The sequence below is a fragment of the Eptesicus fuscus genome, chromosome 9, assembly GCF_027574615.1.
Source record: "Eptesicus fuscus isolate TK198812 chromosome 9, DD_ASM_mEF_20220401, whole genome shotgun sequence".
NCBI lineage: Eukaryota > Metazoa > Chordata > Mammalia > Chiroptera > Vespertilionidae > Eptesicus > Eptesicus fuscus.
In genome coordinates, this window is record NC_072481.1 from 97896709 (window position 1) to 97915583 (window position 18875).

At 43.1% G+C, this 18875-nt stretch overlaps 1 protein-coding gene across 1 annotated transcript in view; it reads left to right on the forward strand.

Moving 5' to 3' along the window:
* Positions 1 to 17678, forward strand: part of ST6GAL2 (ST6 beta-galactoside alpha-2,6-sialyltransferase 2) — a 41088-nt gene extending 23410 nt beyond the window's left edge. The window contains exon 5 of the mRNA XM_008154122.3: positions 17145 to 17678. Within this exon, the coding sequence (XP_008152344.2) occupies positions 17145 to 17401 (257 nt within the window). The 3' untranslated portion in view covers positions 17402 to 17678. The remainder of the gene's footprint in view (positions 1 to 17144) is intronic.
* The last annotated feature ends 1197 nt before the right edge of the window (positions 17679 to 18875 follow it).

Consider the following 18875-nt stretch of genomic DNA (forward strand, 5'->3'; position numbering starts at 1 on the left):
TGAGAGTTCATTACTGGTATATAAAAATGACATCAGTTTCTGGGTGTTAATTTTGTATCCTGGTACCTTGCCCAATTCATTTATTAAATCTAATAGTGTTTTGGTGGAGTCTTTAAGATTTTCTATCTACAATATCAGGTCATCTGTGAATAATGACAGTTTCACTTCCTCAACAATTTGGATACCTTTTATTTTTTCTTCTTGTCTGATTGCTATGGCTAGGGTTTCCAGTATTCTAGGATTTGAGTAAGAGTGGTGAAAGCGGACATCCCTGTCTTATTCCTATTAGGGAAGATGGTTTTAGGTTTTGCCCATTGAATATGATGCTGGCTGTATGTTTGTAATATATGGCCTTTATTATGTTGAGGTATAATTCCTCTATTCCCACATTGCTGAGAGTTTTTAACAAATAGAGTGAATTTTGTTGAGTGCTTTTTCTGCATAAATTAATATGATCATGTGATTTTCATCTTTCAGTTTGTTTATGTGATGTATCACATTTATTGATTTGCAAATATTGTAGCAGCCTTGCATTTCTGGAATAATCTCACTTGGTCATGGTATATTATCTTTTAATATGTTGCTGGATCCGATTTGTTAATATTTTGTTGAGGATTTTAGCATCTATGTTCATCAGAGATATTGGCCTATAATTCTTTTTTTGTAGTGTCTTTATCATGTTCTGGAATTAGGATAATGCTGGCCTCGTGGAAAGATCTTGGAAGTGTTCCATCCTCTTTGATTTTTTGGAATAGTTTGAGGAGGATAGGTGTTAGTTCTTTGGATATTTGGTAAAACTCCCTGTGAAGCCGTCCAGACCAGGGCTTTTGTTTACTGGGAGGTCTTTTTGTTATTAGTAGTACTGTTGCAATTTCATCAGTAGTTATTGGCCTATGGAGGTTTTCTGATAATTCGTGATTGAGTTTTGGAAGATTGTATTTTTCTAGAAATATGTCCATTTCATCCAGTTTGTCAAACTTGTTGGAATATACTTTTTCATAGTTTTTTTTTTTTTTTTTTTGCGATCCTTTGTATTTCTGTGGTGTACTTCACCTCTTTTTCAATTCTGATTTTCTTTATTTGGGTCCTCTCTCTTTGTTTCTTGAAGAGTCTTTCTAAAGGTTCAACTTGTTTATCTTTTCTAAAGAACCAGCTCTTGGTTTTATTGATCTTTTGTATGTTTTTTTAGTCTTGATGTTATTTATTTCCACTCTGATCTTTATTATTTCCTTCCTCCTACTTATTCTTGGCTTTTATTGCTGTTCTCTTTGTAATTCTTTTAGTTGTAGGGTTAGATGGTTTATTAAGAGTTTTTCTTGTTTTTTGAGGTAGGCCTGTAATGCTATGAACTTCCCTCTCAAGACTGCTTTCACTGTGTCCCACAGATATTAGGTTGTTTTGTGTCCATTTTCATTTGTTCCCAGGAAGTTTTTAATTTCTTCTTGATCTCTTTGGTGATCCATTCATTGTTTGTTTAATAACATGCTATTGAACCTCCATGTGTTTGAATGTTGTTGAGTGTGATTATTGTAGTTGATTATGAATTTCATGCCATTGTGACCCAAGAAGATGCTTGATAAGATTTCAATCTTCTTGAACTTATAGAGACTTAGTTTGTGTCCTGACATGTGGTCTCTCCTTGAAAATGTCCTATGTGCATTTGAGAAGAATGTATATTCTGTAGCTTTGGGATGAAATGTTCTGAAAAATGTCATTTAATTCTATGTAATCTACTGTGTCATTTAGGATGGCTGTTTCCCTATTGATTTATTTTTCTAGAAGATCTATCCAGTTATGTCAGTGGGGTATTAAAGTCCGCTGCTGTGATTGTATTGCTGTCCATCTTTCCCTTATAATCCTCCAGAAGCTGTTTTATATATTTAGATGCTCCTATATTAGGTGCATATATGTTTATCAGAGTTATATCCTCTTGTTGTATTGATTCATTTAGTATTATGAAGTGGCTTTCATTATCTCTTGTAATGGACTTCACTTTGAAGTCTGTATTGTTAGATCTGAGTATTACCACCCCAGCTATTTTTTCATTTGCATTTGCATTGGAAATTTTATTTTCCTCTCTTCACTTTCACCCTGTGTGAATCTTTTGTTCTGAGGTGGGTCCCTTATAGATAGTGTGTGTGTGTGGGGGGGGGGGGTGTGTGTGTGTATGTATATGTATATATATATCATGTTTTCTTATCCATTCAGCTATCCTATGTCTGTTGATTGCAGCATTTAAGCCTTTGGCATTTAAGGTCATTATTGATAGGTACTTATCTGTTGCCACTCTATTCTTTATGCCTGTGTTCTCCTCTTTCTCTCTACTTCTTCTTACAACACTCAGTTCAGCATTTCTGCAGTGCTGGTTTGGTGATAATAAATTCTCTTAGCCTTTTTTATAAATTCTCTCAAAGCTCTTTATTTCACCTTTGATTTTGAATGATAGCCTTACTGGATATAGTAGTCTTGGGTTCAGTCCCTTGGCCTGAAGTGTTTCTATTGAGAAAACAACTGGCAGTCTAATAGGAGCACTCTTGTAGATAACTTTCTGTCCTTCTCTTACAGCCTTTAAGATCCTTTCTTTGTATTTAATGTTTGCCATCTTATTTATTATGTGCCTAGATGTGGATATTTTCGGGTTCATAGTGATTGGGACTCTCTGTTTTTCCTGAACTTGAGTGACTTTTTCCTTCACCAAGTTAGGGAAATTTTGTGCTATTATTTCTTCAAACAGGTTCTTTATTCCTTTTTCAGATTCTTTTCTTCTGGCACTCCTATGATGCAAATTTTATGTTTCATGTTTTCCTAAACATCCCTTAGACTCTCCTCCTGCTTTTTAATTTTTTTCCATTTGCTACTCTGATTGGGTGTTTTTTTCTGCCTTGTCTTCTAATTTGCTGCTATGGTCATCACCTTCTTCTAGTTTACTGTTGAAACTTTCCAGGGTATTCTTTATTTCCACTATGTCATTCCTCGTTCTTATCTGTTTCTCATTTATTGTTTCCACCTCTCTTTTCATGTTGGTGTAGCTCTCATTAAATCCTTTATAAATCTTATTAAGTTGCTTGTACTTTCTTTGAGTTTTTTGAGCACCCTTATTACCATTACTGTGAATTCTTTATCTGACAAAGGCATTTCTTCCTTTTCTTTTATTTTGGGGTTCTTTGTTGCCACATTTTTGCTGTTCCTTTGTTTTAATTTATTTGTATTAAGATAAAACTGCTATGCCTCCCAGACTTTGAGGGGTGGTCTTATGCAGAAGATGTTCTGTGGGACCCAGTTGTACAGTCTCTTATATCTCCTGAGCTGGGTGCTCTAGAATGGCCCCTTGCTTGAGTTATGTGGGTTCTTCTGTTGTACTTGGGTTCTGAATATTATTGTCCTGTCGTGGATGGAGTCTCCTCTCAGGCTTGCTGAGTATGTGATTCATCCCTGACCATGTTGTACTTGCTGTTGTGGAGGTGCTAACCAAGCAGAACAAAATACAACACAGCAAACATGAAACAAAAATAAAATAAAATAAAAACATACACAAGACCCCTATAGCACCAATAAAAGCAACCACCAGAAAAGAGAGAATTAGGAAAGAGATATGAGAGCAAGAATGATAGAAAAGAAAGAAAGAATGAAAAAAATATGAGGAGAAAATAAAACAAACCAAAAAAATAACAAAATAAAAAAGGCAGGGGAAGAAATATGTAGTTGCAGAGATGAAATAAAGGAAATTAAAAAATTAGGGGAATATGGGAAGGAAGATGGTTTAAAATAAAGGAGGAAGAAAGAAAGGAAAAGAAAAAAGTTTGAAAAGGAAAATATAGGAAAAAGCAGATAGACCTAAAATAAGAAAAGAAAAAAGAAAAAAAACATGAGAGCAGGAGAAAAAGAAAAGAGAGAAAGAAAAGAAAAAAATTGAGTAGTGAAAAAAAAGTTGAGTAGGAAAAGGGAAGAGGAAAATTAGATATATGAACAAAACAACAGAGACTAGAATAATAACAAATCAATAAAGCAGATAGGTGAAGAAGATAAATTTAAAAAGGAAAGAGAACAATAAAAAGGAAAAGAGAAGAAGAAAATGGGGCGGGGAATGAAGTGGAGTGGCATTTGTTTCATCAGAGTTCAGTGCCCCATGGGAGCTCCCTTTGGGTCCTACTCTTCTGATGGCTGTGGCTGACTGTTCTGTCTGCCAATTCTGAGCTTCCTGTGAGGGACTTAGGTGCTTACCACTGTCATTAACTGTCTTCCTTTGGCTTTCATCAAATTGCTTGAAGCTCCACAGTTTGTGTCTGTCTCCAGAGAACTTGGCTGCAAGCAGTCAGGGCCAATCTGCCCTCTAAAATAGGTTTGTTAGCAGCCTGGGGCTCAGGGCTGGGTCAGCAAACTTCTCCTGGTTCTCTGGGCTCCACCTCTGTCCACCTTTGCCTGCTAGCCAGCTGTCAATCTTAATCTCAAAAGTCTGTTTCTGAAAGGGCTTTAGGTGGGGCAAGTGCTATTCAGTTTTCAGGGAATGTTGTGGGTGTTTCCCTGTCCCAGATTTACTCTGCAAGTGGCCCAAAATACTACTTTGCCCTTGGCTGGGCAGTGATCCTTGTACTCAGTCCAGTGGGATCAGCTGGAAACCTGGAGTTATCAGCTCTCCGTGTGGGACAGCACCATTCAGGTTCCTGGGATAGTGGGGCTGATGGCCCCTCTTCCAGTCCAGTCACTGAAGCTCCCCGAAACTGTTCAAACCTGTAGGCTTGGCCTCTGCTTTTGTTTTCTCTGAAAACGTCAAAATGCAAGGTGTGGTAGGCAGGGCTCCTGAGGCTGGGACAGGCTGTATCACCCAGCGTGGGGTTTTTTCCTTTTCCTGCCCTGTGGCTACTGGGAGTGGCTAACTCCTCTCAGGAAACATGTTTGTTTCAGTTTGGGGGTGTACAACCAAAGATCTGGACTCCTGCCTGCTGCTTTTCCACATCTCCCCACAATGCTTCCCACCCCAGCTTCTCCTTAGGTACCTAAGTCCTCACCTCCCTCCCTGCATGGAAGTTTAGGGTGAGTAGCTACAAATAAAAACTGTGCTCTGGGTTTAAAAACAAAAACTAACAAACAAATAAAAACTGCAGCTTTCACTCCCACCGGCTCTGATCTACCGGCTCCAGGCTCCATAGCCACACGCAGCCCTGCCAGCTGGATGTTATGTTGGCTGCTGTTCTCGGCTCTGGTGCTCCAGGTTGTGAAGCCCGGCCTTGGTTCCAGGCCTCTATCTTCTGAGGGAACAGACCCTCCCTGGCCGGCAGCTCCCTCCTCACTCTTGGCTTCCCAACCTGCCACTGCTGGAAGCTGGGCCAGCTCCTCTCATCACCTCAACCTTCTTACCAGTCTCCGGGTGTTTTGTCCTTCCTTGATATGTCTCCTCCTCAGCTGGACCTGAGTTGGTAATTCCAGGTGTATGTTCCCCACTTTAATTTTATTTCAAGTCTGGCCCTGGGAGGAGGTGCAAGAAAGGTCTGCCTATTCGGCTGCCATTTTTTCCAGATCTAGCAATTACTATTGAAGGGAAGATGAGTCTGGAAGAAATTTCTGTTCAGTGCACCATTCTGAGTGTTTCCTAGTGAGAGTGGCCTGGGATACTTCTGCATCAGCAGTATCCAAAATCTCAATGCAGTCGCAGGGCTGTGCTTTTCCTGGGTTCTGTGCAACCTATGCATTAGCGGTTCTTATGGAGAAGTTTTCTTTGGGCAAGATGTCCTGGTAAAATCAAATTTAGGCACAAATACTTTTCAACTACATAAATTCCTCTTGTTTTATCTGCAAATGCAAACACTGTGTTTCTACTCACAGAGGAAGAGCAGCTCATGTAGGTTTGAGGAACACGCTGACTTCTTCGCTGAAACCATTTTACTAGTATTGTTGGAAAAACACTTCAGAAGTGTGCAATTCACTTACTCAGAGAACTTACCAAAGCTAATAACTTATGCTTTTTAAAAAAATATATTTTATTGATTTTTTTACAGAGAGGAAGGGAGAGAGATAGAGAGTTAGAAACATCGATGAGAGAGAAACATAGATCAGCTCCCTCCTGCACATACTGGGGATGTGCCTACAACCAAGGTACATGCCTGCCCTTGACCGGAATCAAACCTGGGACCCTTCAGTCCGTAGGCCGATGCTCTATCCACTGAGCCAAACCCATTAGGGCTTATTATGCTTTTTTTTTTTATAATGAAACTTAATTGGAGATACATAGGTGAACAACTATAATATTGATGTAATATAAATACATTTTAATATTAAGTAACTTAAACTATACTTTCATTATAAGCCTATTTAAAATATATATTTTTAATTTTTATTACTTTTATTGGGGTGACATTGGTTAATAGGATCATACAGGTTTCAAGTGTACATTTCTATGATACATGATCTGTATATTGCATTGTGTTCCCACCAACCAAAGTCCAACTACCTTCTGTCACCATATATTGGCCCCTTCCACCCCCCACCACCACCCACCCCTTTCCCTCTGACTATCACTACACTGCTATCTGTCCACAAGTTTCAGTTTTATATAGCACCTATGAGTGAAATAATATGGTTCTTTCTTATGGCTCAGTAGTATTCCATAGTATATATGTACTACATCTTCTTTTCTTTTTTTAATCCTCACCCAAGGATATTTTTTTCATTGGTTTTTAGAGAGAGTGGAAGAAAGAGGGAAAGACGGAGGGAAATATCGATGTGAGAGCAACACATTGGTTGGTTGCTTTCTGCACCAGGGCCTGGGCCAGGGAGGAGCTTGCAACCGAGGTACATGCCCCTGACTGGAATCGAACCCGGGACCCTTTGGTCCACAGGCCAATGCTCTATCAACTGAGCCAAACTGGCTAGGGCTGTACCACATCTTCTTTATTCAATCCCCCTTTGAAGGACATTTTGGTTTTCTACATGTCTTGGCCACCGTGAATAATGTTGCAATGAACATAGGTTATGCACATATCATTGCAAATAGATGTTTTTCAGTTTTTTGGGTAAATACCCAGAAGCGGGATTGTTGGGTCATTTGGTAAGTCTATTCTTAATTTTTTGAAGAACCTCCATACTGTTTTCCATAGTGGCTATATCAGTCTACATTCCAGCCAGCAGTGAATGAGGGTTGGTTGCTTTCTCCACAACCTCTCCAACACTTGTTATTACCTGTCTTGTTGATAATAGCCAGTCTAACAGGTATGACGTGGTATCTCATTGTAGTTTTTCTTAATTTTTTATTTGCATTTCCCTAATAGCTAGTATGTTGAACATCTTTTCATATACCTGTTAACCATGTGTTTTCTTGGGAGAGGTATCTGTTAAGGTTCTCTGCCCTTTTGTTAATTGGCTTATTTTATTTTATTTGGTGTTGAGTTGTATGAGTTCTTTATATATTTTGGATATTAATCTCTTGTTGGAGCTGTTGTTTGCAAATATCATCTCCCATTCAGTCAGTTACCTTTTTGTTTTGTTGGTAGTTTCTTTTGCTATGCCAAAGCTTCTTTAGTTTGATAGTCCCACTTATTTTTTTATTTTTTTGCTTTTACTTATCTTGCCTCTGGCCAAATTCATAAAATGCTGTCTACATAAGGTCCATAAGTTTAGTAACTATGTTTTCTTCTGTGTAATTTATTGTTTTAGATCTTATATCTATATCTCTGATCCATTTTGAATTAATTTTTGTACATGGGAACAAACTGTAATCTAGTTTCATTCTTTTGATATTTAATATTATTAAGATATTTACTAGTTTTAATATCTGTGATTATACTGAAGTTAGTCATCTCAGTTTCTAAATGAATATTTTAAACCATGTTTTCTACTTTTTTAACATCTTATTATCACAAACAATTTTACCAAACAAAATATTTTGAAGAATTATTATTAAAGAGATGAACATTTACTACAATTAAATAAAAAATGTAACTGATTACTCAATTATTTTCAAGACACTTTAGTATAACTGTGCAAATACATTTTGACTTTTAGTAACAAGGTCATGCAGATTTAGTGAAATTTTGACAAACTTTTTAAGAAATCTCATTTATTTAAAGATATACATCAAAGGAGATTTAGAGATTTATTTCTCGTGATAGATATTGGTGCAAAGCCTTCAGCAAAACTTAAGGAAAAGAATGATCCTGTCTTGCTTTATAAGATTTTTCTTTGCAACTGTTTTTTAAGACTAGAGGCCTGGTGCACGAAATTCGTGCACAGGATCCCTCTCCAATCTGGGATCCCTTTCACAATCCAGGACTGCTGGCTCCCAACTGCTCACCTGCCTGCCTTCCTGATTGCCCCTAACCGCTTCTGCCTGCCAGCCTGATCACCCCCTAACCACTCCCCTGCCAGCCTGATTGATGCCTAACTGCTTCCCTGCCAGCCTGTTTGCCCCTAACTTCCCTCCCCTGCAGGCCTGTTGTCCCCCAACTGCTCTCCCCTGCAGGCCTGGGTCCCCCCTCCACTGCCCTTCCTTGCAGGCCCGGTCTCCCCCAACTTCCCTCCTCTGCTGGCCTGGTCACCCCTAACTGTCCTCCCCTGCAGGCTTGATCGCCCACAACTGCCCTCCCTTGCAGGCCTGGTCCCTCCCAACTGCCATCCCCTGCTGGCCTGATCGTCCCCAACTCTCCTCCCTTGCAGGCCTGGTCCATCCCAACTGCCCTCCCCTGCTGGCCATCCTGTGGCGGCCATCTTGTGTCCACATGGGGACAGCCATCTTTGACCATATGGGGGCAGCCATCTTGTGTGTTGGAGTGATGGTCAATTTGCATATTACTGTTTGATTAGATAGGATTAGATAGGATTAGATAGGATTAGATAGGATAGAGGCCTGGTGCATGGGTGGGGGCCAGCTGGTTTGCCCTGAAGGGTGTCCCGGATCAGGGTGGGGGTTCCCTTGGGGTGTGGGATGGCCTCGGCGAGGAGCCTGTGGTGGTTTGCAGGCCGGCCACGCCCCCCGATGACCCAAGTGGAGGCCCTGGTATCTGGGATTTATTTATCTTCTATAATTGAAACTTTGTAGCCTTGAGTGGAGCCAAGCCTCCTGCTCACTCCGTGGACGCAGCCATTTTTGTTGGGATTTATGTATCTTCTATAATTGAAACTTCGTAGCCTGGAGTGGAGACCTGGGCCAGCCAGGGCAGGCGGAAAGCTTGGCTTCCTCCATCTCCAGCCTCCTGGGGCAACTCAAGCCTCCTGCTCTCTCCAGCTCTGTGGCTGCCACCATTTTTGTTGGGATTTATTTATCTTCTATCATTGAAACTTTGTAGCCTGGAGTGGAGGCCTGGGCCGGCAAGGGCAGGCAGGAAAGCTTGGCTTCCTCCGTTGCAGGGGGGAACCCAAGCCTCCCTCCTGCTCTCCGTGGCCACAGCCATCTTGGTTGGGTTTATTTGCATATTCGCTCCTGATTGGCTTGTGGGCGTGACTTGTGGGCATGGCTTGTGGGTGTGGCAGAGGTACAGTCAATTTGCATATTACTCTTTTATTAGATAGGATTCTCCTTTGCAGGGCTTATAAAAAGGGGAGATATACATTATAATCAAATATTTAAACATTCTTTAAAACACCAAATAACCCCTCACTCTCAGTATGCCATCCTGATTTTATTTTATTCTATACTCTTCCAAATCTTGACCTCATCTAGATTTTACTTATTCTAAATATTGTTGTAATAAAAGGGGCTCCTTTGATTCATGGCACCACACAACAGACACAATAAATGTTAGCTTAATGAATGCAGGGAGGAACAAAAGAATGGGAAGTTATACCTTATGTCACCTTATAGATTCTCACCTACGGTCAAACTGGTCTCACATGTAGAAGGATATCCACCTCCTTCTGTATGGTTGATATCTTGGACTCTACAGAGACCAGAATCAAATCTTGGCTCCAACAGCCAACTAAATATGAGATCATGAGCAAGTTACTGAATGTACCTAAACCTCAGTTTTTTCAACTAGAAAATAAAGATACTAATAGTACATTTATCTTTAAAGTATCATGTTCCTAGCACAATAGCTAATATTTACTGTTTACTATTATTGTGATGTGCCTCACCTCAAATTTTATGCTGGTCAAATAAGACTATATTCCCAAATGTATAAAGATCTTTCTTTCATTAAGATAAATCGAGGTAAAAATAGACTTTTGCTTTCTTTGATATTGTAGAGGCCATATCATTACATCAGATAGGTATATCATAATTTATGCCTGCCTTTAGTTGTTGAATAATTTGAAATACTTTTCAAATTATTTGATAGTATCAATCATATTGATGAAGCATTATTATATCTATGTACCAATAATATGCTATAATCTATTCTATATGTGAATATATAGATTTTTTCATTTAAACCATTCCCTTAAGATAAGTTTTCAGGAGTATTAGTGCTGAGCAAAGGGTATGACATTTTGATACTTGTTGGAAAGTGCTAATATACTGCTTTTTCATTGAATTTCTGATCAGAGCCCATATTTTTCTTACAGTTCAAAGAAAGAGGCACCCAGTAGATACATTTGAAATATATTACTTGTACGATCCTTTTCTCTAGAGAAGCAATGAAGGGGCCCTTGCACCTCTTGGACTGCACATGTATTTACTAAATTAAAAGGAAGTAACATGGCTTACATTCATTTAGATGATCCATAAAGACTTGTTTCTTTGGAACAACTTTTTCATCTTATTGGGTTACTTACCTACAGCCCATTAGGGAGCTAGTTGTTCGCATATGAGTAGCAGTTCTCTCTCTAATCCCTAGTTGGGTTTTAGAGATTGACCTTCTAACTTGGCACTGTGAGGTCCCTTTGTACTATAGCCTCACTGAGGATAAATAGCAATTTACTTGGAATCTCACAGCTTCCATTTTGCTCTCATAAAGACATCTTACATAATAAAAGGGTAATATGTAAATTACCATCACTCTGCTATGCCCACAATTGGGCCAGCGGGAGGCACAGGGGGCGGGACTCAGGGTGGCCGGGGTGGCCAGGGTGGCCGATTGGGCCGGCAGGACGCTGAACTCGCATCACCAGCAGCGGCGCGAGCTCAGCGTCTGCGCCATGGCTGTGCTGCAGCACAGAAGGGGCCTCTGGGGCAGCGAGCCCACGTCCTGCTGCGGACCATCAAAAGCGGGGAGCTAAAGCGGGGGAGCTGGCTGGCTGTCCGCTCTGGCACCAGGCCTTTCGAAAGCCTCCGCCACGCCGGAGGCTTTTGAAAGGCCTGGTGCACCAGCGGACAGACAGCCAGCTCCCCCACAATCGAAAGCAGGGAGCTGTGTGTCTGCTCCAGCACCAGCGGACCCCCTGCCATCAAAAGCGGGGAGCAGGCTGCTAGCAGTGTCCGCAGAGCGTGCTAGGCTTTGCGGGCAGTGGATATGGCCTGGATGGCAGGTTAGGCCTATGGGACCCTACACATGCATGATTTAATCATGCACTGGGCCTCTAGTATTTTTATAGAAGGCCAGTGAGCTCACCTGGGGTCACAAAGCATGGCTGGATTGGTTTGCCACCTACATGAAGCTGGCTCAGAGGCTGAGCACCGCCAGGCAGACAGGCTGGTAGCACAGGGCACACCAGCAGCACAGAGGTGAGCTCACTTAAATCCACAACTGACAACATTTTCATTGTAGAAACCACCAACACGCCCCTACCCTTTTAAAAGGCAGGCACTACTGATTATAAGTAATATTTCTGCAATTCTTCAATGCAAACACTATCATTTTAGGCTATTTAATATACACACAAGCATAATATGCTTAACAGGTCATAACTTCCTTTCTTTTTTCTGTTTTATACTGTTTTTTGGGTTTTGATTTTCCAATATAGCATCCAAACTCATGATTAACACAAAATAATGACATATTAACACAAAATCATAAGCCACAAAACACCCATATTTATGATTATGTAAAAATGCATTGCAATTATGTTGATTAGAAAAATTTTGCATTTCTCTGTAAATAATGAATCCTGAATGTGTGTTAGTTACCACCAAATAAATGAGCTAAATAGTGGCCTTCAAGTATTATTCTCACATTATGTGATTTTATTTACTACTAGAGGCCTGATGCATAAATTCATGCATGGATGGGATCCCTTGGGGTAGCCTGAAGGGATCAGGCCTAAACTGGCAGTCCAACTCCTGCCTGCCACTCCCACTCATCCCGGCCCTGCTGCTCACGCCCAGTCAGTCCCGATCTGGAGAAGCTGGTGTCACCACAGCGGCGCTCACCAGCCATGAGCCCTGCGTCTAGAGCCCATCCCGAAAGGGTTGGGAGGGGGACTGGGATGCAATTGGCCCTCTGGGCAGGTTGTGGGACTCTCCTACCGGCCCGGGATCTGGATCCATCCCGCTGACGTTCGTGCCAGTTGTCGGGAGCCACCTGGCAGCCACTTTTATATTGTTTCTTCCTTGCAGAGCATCTAGGGAGGGGAAGTTGGTCTGTCAGTGCCTGGCCCATTCTCCAGAGATTGGACCTGCAGGACTACTGAGGGAGTGAGTGGCTGCCGCTGGGCTGGTGGGCCACCGGGATGGGTCAGTCAGCTGAAGGGCACTCCCACTGTGAGAGCACACTGACCACCAGGAGGCAGCTCCTGCATTGAGCATCTGCCCCCTGGTGGTCAGTGCATGTCATAGTGACAGGTTGACCAGTTGTTCAGTTGTCTGGTCACTTAGGCTTTTATATATATAGACACGGGGGAGGAGGGGGAAGGGGAGTGTCCCTCAGCCCAGCCAACACACTCTCCAATCTGGGACCCCTTGAGGGCAGTTGGACATCCCTCTCACAATCCAGGACTGCTGGCTCCCAACTGCTCGCCTGCCTGCCTTCCTGATTGCCCCAAACCACTTCTGCCTGCCAGCCTGATCACCCCCTAACCACTCCCCTGGCAGCCTGATCAATGCCTAACTGCTCCCCGGCTGGCCTGATTGCCCCTAACTGCCCTCCCCTACTGGCCTGGTCACCCCTAACAGCCCTCCCCTGCCAGTCTGGTCGCCCCTAACTGTCCTCCCCTGCTGGCCTGGTCACCCCTAACAGCCCTCCCCTGCCAGTCTGGTCGCCCCTAACTGTCCTCCCCTACAGGCCTGGTCACCCCTAACTGCCCTCCCCTGCTGGCCTGGTCACCCCTAACTTCCCTCCCTGATGGCCTGATCACCCCCAACTGCCCTCCCCTGCTGGCCTGGTCCCCCCAAACAGCCCTCCCCTGCCAGTCTGGTCGCCCCTAACTGTCCTCTCCTACAGGCCTGGTCACCCCTAACTGTCCTCCCCTGCTGGCTTGGTCACCCCTAACTTCCCTCCCTGCTGGCCTGGTCACCCCTAACTGCCCTCCCTGCTTGCCTGGTCCCCCCCAGCTGCTCTCCCCTGCAGGCCTGGTCCCCCCCCCCAACTGCCCTCCCCTGCAGGCCTGGTCCCCCCCAACTGCCCTCCCCTGCAGGCCTGGTCCCACCCAACTGCCCTCCCCTTGCTGTCCTGGTCACCCCCAACTGCCCTCCTCTGCTGGCCTGGTCACCCCTAACTGCCCACACTGCCCTCCCCTGCAGGCCATCTTGTGGCAGCCATCTTGTGTCCACATGGGGGCAGCCATCTTTGACCACATGGGGGTGGCCATCTTGTGTCTTGGAGTGACAGTCAATTTGCATATTACTCTTTTATTAGATAGGATAGTAGATGTTTCTTCAATTATTTTTTATTATAAGATGTTTAAATTTCCAAACCACCTTTTAATTACAAATATTTTCTGGAAATCTAACTTAAAAAAAAAACAACACTTTTGTTCCATAAATAATCTTAAGTGTACTTCTCACACTTTTCTATATTATAATGAACTAGAGGCCCGGTGCACAATATCATGCATGGGTGGGATCCCTAGGGATGGCCTGCAGGGATTGGGCCCCAGCTCGCACCCCCAGCCTTGCAGCCCCACAGCCCCACCTGGCACCCCGCCTTAGCCTGGTGCCACCCGCTCACTTGCTCCACCATGCTGCCTGTGGGGCAATCAATCAGGGCTGGGCCCCCTGCCCAGCTCCCTCAGCACCTGGGAGCCAAGCTGCAGCCCGCCCCCCACCGCCTCCACTGGTCGCCATCTGTGGAGCGATCGGGCCCCTGCTCACACTCACCTTGGCCTGGCACCGCCAGCTCACCTGCTCCACCATCCCGCCACGGTGGGTGGCACTTTCATTTGGGTCCATCGGGGCCAGCAGCACCTCCACTGCTACCCGCTGCCAGCGCCGCGTTGCCAACGCCCGCCATGTTCCACGCTGCCCCCTGGTGGTCAGCACACATCATAGCGAGTGGTCAAACTCCCAGTAGAACTCCCCGTCAAACTCCCAGTTAAATGACCGCCCGAGGGGACAATTTGCATATTAGGCTTTTATTATATAGGATTTATGGAGAAACCACCAAACAGCTGTTAGATTTCCATTAGACTGCACATTCAATACACTCAGCCTTTCACCCTCATCACTCATTGAAAAATATAAGTGTTCTATTGGTCAGTCTCAGAAATTCCTAATTTACCTAACATAAAAATTGCATTCAGTAGTTAATGGAAGTGATATAAACCAGTATTTTTCTTGTCACTGCCAATATGTTCTGTTTATACATAGCTTATTTTGCCACATGTTGAAAGAATATGTTCATCAAGGAGAAAAGTATATTATTTTTAATGATGTAGGATGTTACTTTAAATATTGCCAGGTGAAAAGCAAGAAAATTTTAGTGTAATTACAGTACAGCTAAAGGCTAAACAATTAAACTATACTAGACTCTGAAAGCACATCAGATTCATCGATATCTGCATAGTAGAATTTTAGAGAAGGAGCCTCATTCATTCCGAATTTGTGATAATCAGAGCATGAGTTGAAGTTTGCTTTTTATCCACACTCTAAGCAAATGAATACACATTGCTTGTTATGCTGAGTTATGTAATGTGACATTTTATTAAGACCAGTGTAAATGCTTTTTAATTGGCTTGATAATTATGTTGCATTATACAGTATTTTAAAAATGCAATTTGGCACATGAATGCCTCTTGAGTCATAATTGCCTGGAAAAATTACGCTTTTTTTTTTCTTTAAATGAATCCCTAGTATGGACTTATTTGGAAAATCTGGCCAAGAAACTTAACATTAATTGAATTATGTTTAATTATTTTAAAAAGCTGGCCATGTGCCCATATGATTAGCTTGTTAAAACACATGAAAAAGAGTTTTAAATATTGATCTACCTATCAAAAACTATAGTTCCATATCAAAAGCAGTAAAATTTTATTAGTGATGAAACAGCTTCTATTTAGTAATCTATAAATAAAATTATTTAACATAAAAGTTCCTTAAGCGATTATTTTTAAAAATTACTGAATAGCATAGTATTAGATGATTTGTATTCTTGCTTTTTGGATAATCCTGAATCATAAGAGAGGAAATGAAAGAAATAGCAGTAACATTTGTATCATCCGCAGATTTTAATTCCGTGTCGATACTGCATGGGGAAATGATTACGAAGTCACACTTTGAATTTATATGTATATGGTATCTGTGCAGAGAAGGCCTGCCTGCTGCTCCATAGAGGCCTGTACAAGGTTGGCACCTGGGGACTTGGGTTCGGGGAGGGTTTTCACTGTCATAACTGGTAAGACAAGAATGGTTCACTCTGTCTAGACTGTTCGTGCAAGCGGTGTGGCTCACCTGCGTTCCTCCTTCGAGTCTGGAGTTTTGGTTTGCGCCAGATAGAGCCTGCCTACGTGGCTAGCCCCGGTGCTCACCTTCCTGGAGTACTGGTTCTCTGCGAAGCATTCCTGGTTGGCAACATTTCACACGTGTTGCTGGGATAATGAGTAATCCTGTGTGACCACTCAGACAGCATTCTGGAAGCCTCCCCCCGGGTCCCCTGGACGTCTCTCCCCCTGTGGCTTTTCCTTGCTGACTTTGCCTTGTATCCTTGCTTATATAGTCCTCACAGCCAGTCATAAAGCCCAGGGGTTGGGAGGGGACTCCCGACCTGGAATCTTACTGGTGGCGGCTGTCATGTCTGGACGACGGGGCTCAGCATCGCACACCTCAGCAGAGAGGCTGGTGTGGCGCCCAGCACTTTCCTCAGCACAGTGTTTAAGACACTTTCCTCAAGTCACCCTTAGAGTTTTAGGTTATGGGCTTAGCCCACAAACTCCGTTTGCTCAGTGATGTTTGGGGTTACAGCTCTCTATTTGAACAGTAAAACAAAGAAATTAAAGCAACTCCAATACTGACAGTTTCGGTGAAAAAAATAATTTTTAGTATGAATTTTAAACTGTTTAAAACTCCATTTCTTCTCATTCAAACAGCTATTTTATATTAATTTATAATCAAGCAGTTATTTTATGATCAGTTTTATGTAACATGTTTCTTTGAAACATAGCAGTTCTGTTGCAAATCAGGTGGGACCTGAGGGTAGAATCTGATACCTGGTGGTCTAACGTGGGGGACTCACTAGATTGCAGTCTCTAAGTTTAGTAACTTTGTGCTTTATTTTCAATCCCACAGGACTCAACTGAACAAGTATATATATACTAGTATTACATCTTTTTTTTTAATCCTCACCCAAGGATATGTATTTTTTAATTTTAGAGAGAGAGGAAAACATTGATGTGAGAGACTAGCATCAATCAGTTGCCTCCATATGTGCCCTGACTGGGAATCGAACCCACAACTTTTTGATGTAGGGGATGACTCTCCAACCACTTGAGACTCCGGCCAGGGCTGCTAGTATAACATCTTTATATATAAATGATTATATATATTAATTCTTTCAGAGAGGAAGGGAGAGGGAGAGAGAGATAGAAACATCAATGATGAGAGAGAATCATTGATCGGTTGCCTCCGGCATGCCCCACACTGAGAATCGAGTCCACAACCCAGGCATGTGCCCTGACCAGGAATCAAACTGTGATCTCCTGGTTCATAGGTCGATGTTCAACCACTGAGCCACACAAGTCAGGCTAGTATTATATCTTCATATGCCCCACACCCATGAACCAGTATACCCACTCACTGGAAGTGGGAAGCCTGGAGAGCAAGGTTTTCTGGTCACCGTCATTCCCCACCACCCTGCCAATAGGAACTTCCCACATGGAGGTCATCGGGTTCCATTTTCTTTCCGTCTCAGGAATCCTCCTCATGATGTCCTTGTGCAGTGAGGTGCATGTGTACGAATACCTCCCGTCCGTCAGGCAGACGGAGCTGTGCCACTACCACGAGCTGTACTACGACGCGGCCTGCACACTCGGGGCCTACCACCCCCTGCTCTACGAGAAGCTGCTGGTGCAGCGCCTGAACACTGGTGCCCAAGGGGACCTGCACCGCAAGGGCAAGGTGGTTCTGCCGGGGCTGCGGGCCGTGCGCTGCCCCGCCCCCAACTCTTGAAAAGGGCCTCTGGGGAACCAATGTGCAATAAGTACTACTGTTGTGCTCTAAGTCACAAAAGAATACTTGAACATATGTTTTAGGCAATGTGGTCTTGAGTCTTTAAACTGCAATTTAGTGATGGCCTCGAGAATTCTTCTCTTTCTAAGCCCTTGAGTATTTATTGCTGCTTTGAATATAGTGATGGAATTGAAAGGGGGGAAAAGATCAAGAAAGATGCACAAAAAAAGAATAGCTGGAAGAAAATAAAATGTATAACAACACCGCTAAGTTTTTTCCACGCTGTGGGCACAGCTTATCAGGGCTGGTGTCGGTGACAGGGCTGATGCCAGCAACACGTCTAACACTAAAAAAAGGTTTAGACCTGGAAGCACGGACATTGAGACACAATGTTTACAGCATCGAACGTCACTTGTGCAGGCATTCATCAGAAAAGATTCTAGAGTTTATGACGAATATCTGACTTGCCACTCAGCTGTGTTTATTTTAACATCAGGAATCTAGGATTCCTGTGAGGTGCCTGTGTTTCCAAACCGTTGCATTCGCCATCTGTGCTTCCCGTGGCCACAAGTGATTTGCTCTATGTCAAGACACATTTCTGAAACCATAGAGCAACCATGCCAAGCAGGCCAAGAACAGTCCAGCCTAGAATTGCACACAGAGGAGACATGTGGGTTTCCTGCATGATCTTCTTATCAACTGGGAGCATCCCCTAGATGGAAGGAGCAGCACTGGTGAGTAGCACAGAGTAACGAGGCTGCAGGGTAACCCTGCATGGGACGTTTCCCCGCCCCAGCACTCTGCCTTGGACCTTCTCACCAGCCAGCCCTCCCCATGGCCTTCCTAGTCACACACAGGACAATAAGGACACACCTATGGGAGAGGGCTCCTTCCAGCCCAGAAGGAGGGGTTTTGGAGCAGTAACCCCCTGCTTCTGGGATGCACATCTTTGTCTTTTATGAGGATTTCTTGCAGGTTAGTATCAGCTGTTGGAAACCTGGTACTAATTCTTCCTACAGATGGAGGGATGGACGTTTAGGAATCCCGTCCTCATTTTCACAGATGTGTTTTATGTCAGCAACATAACAAAGCCATATAGTTAAATAAGAGGGTGTGAAAGCGTGGCTCTTTAGCAACAAGGAAACATGTATCTGCTTCAGGGGAAAGACAGCTGGAGGGGAAATGGTCACCCAACGCATTAGCTGTATTCAGTTTTTATTTTACTTAATCTAAACTTTGGTCACTCATACATTGAAAAAAAGATTTTGATATGAACAGAGTGAAACAGAAACCTTTGAAATACTTTAATTAAACATGGCATTATTTCAATATGCAACCAAAACATGTGTCACTGATCTGTTTGACACTTCTTTGCAATGACCGCAGCAGCTTAATTAAGTACCTTCCCCCTAGAGAGTGTTAGAATGGCAGGAGGGTTTATGGAAAGTTTTTTTGTTCCAGATTGCTTTTTCCT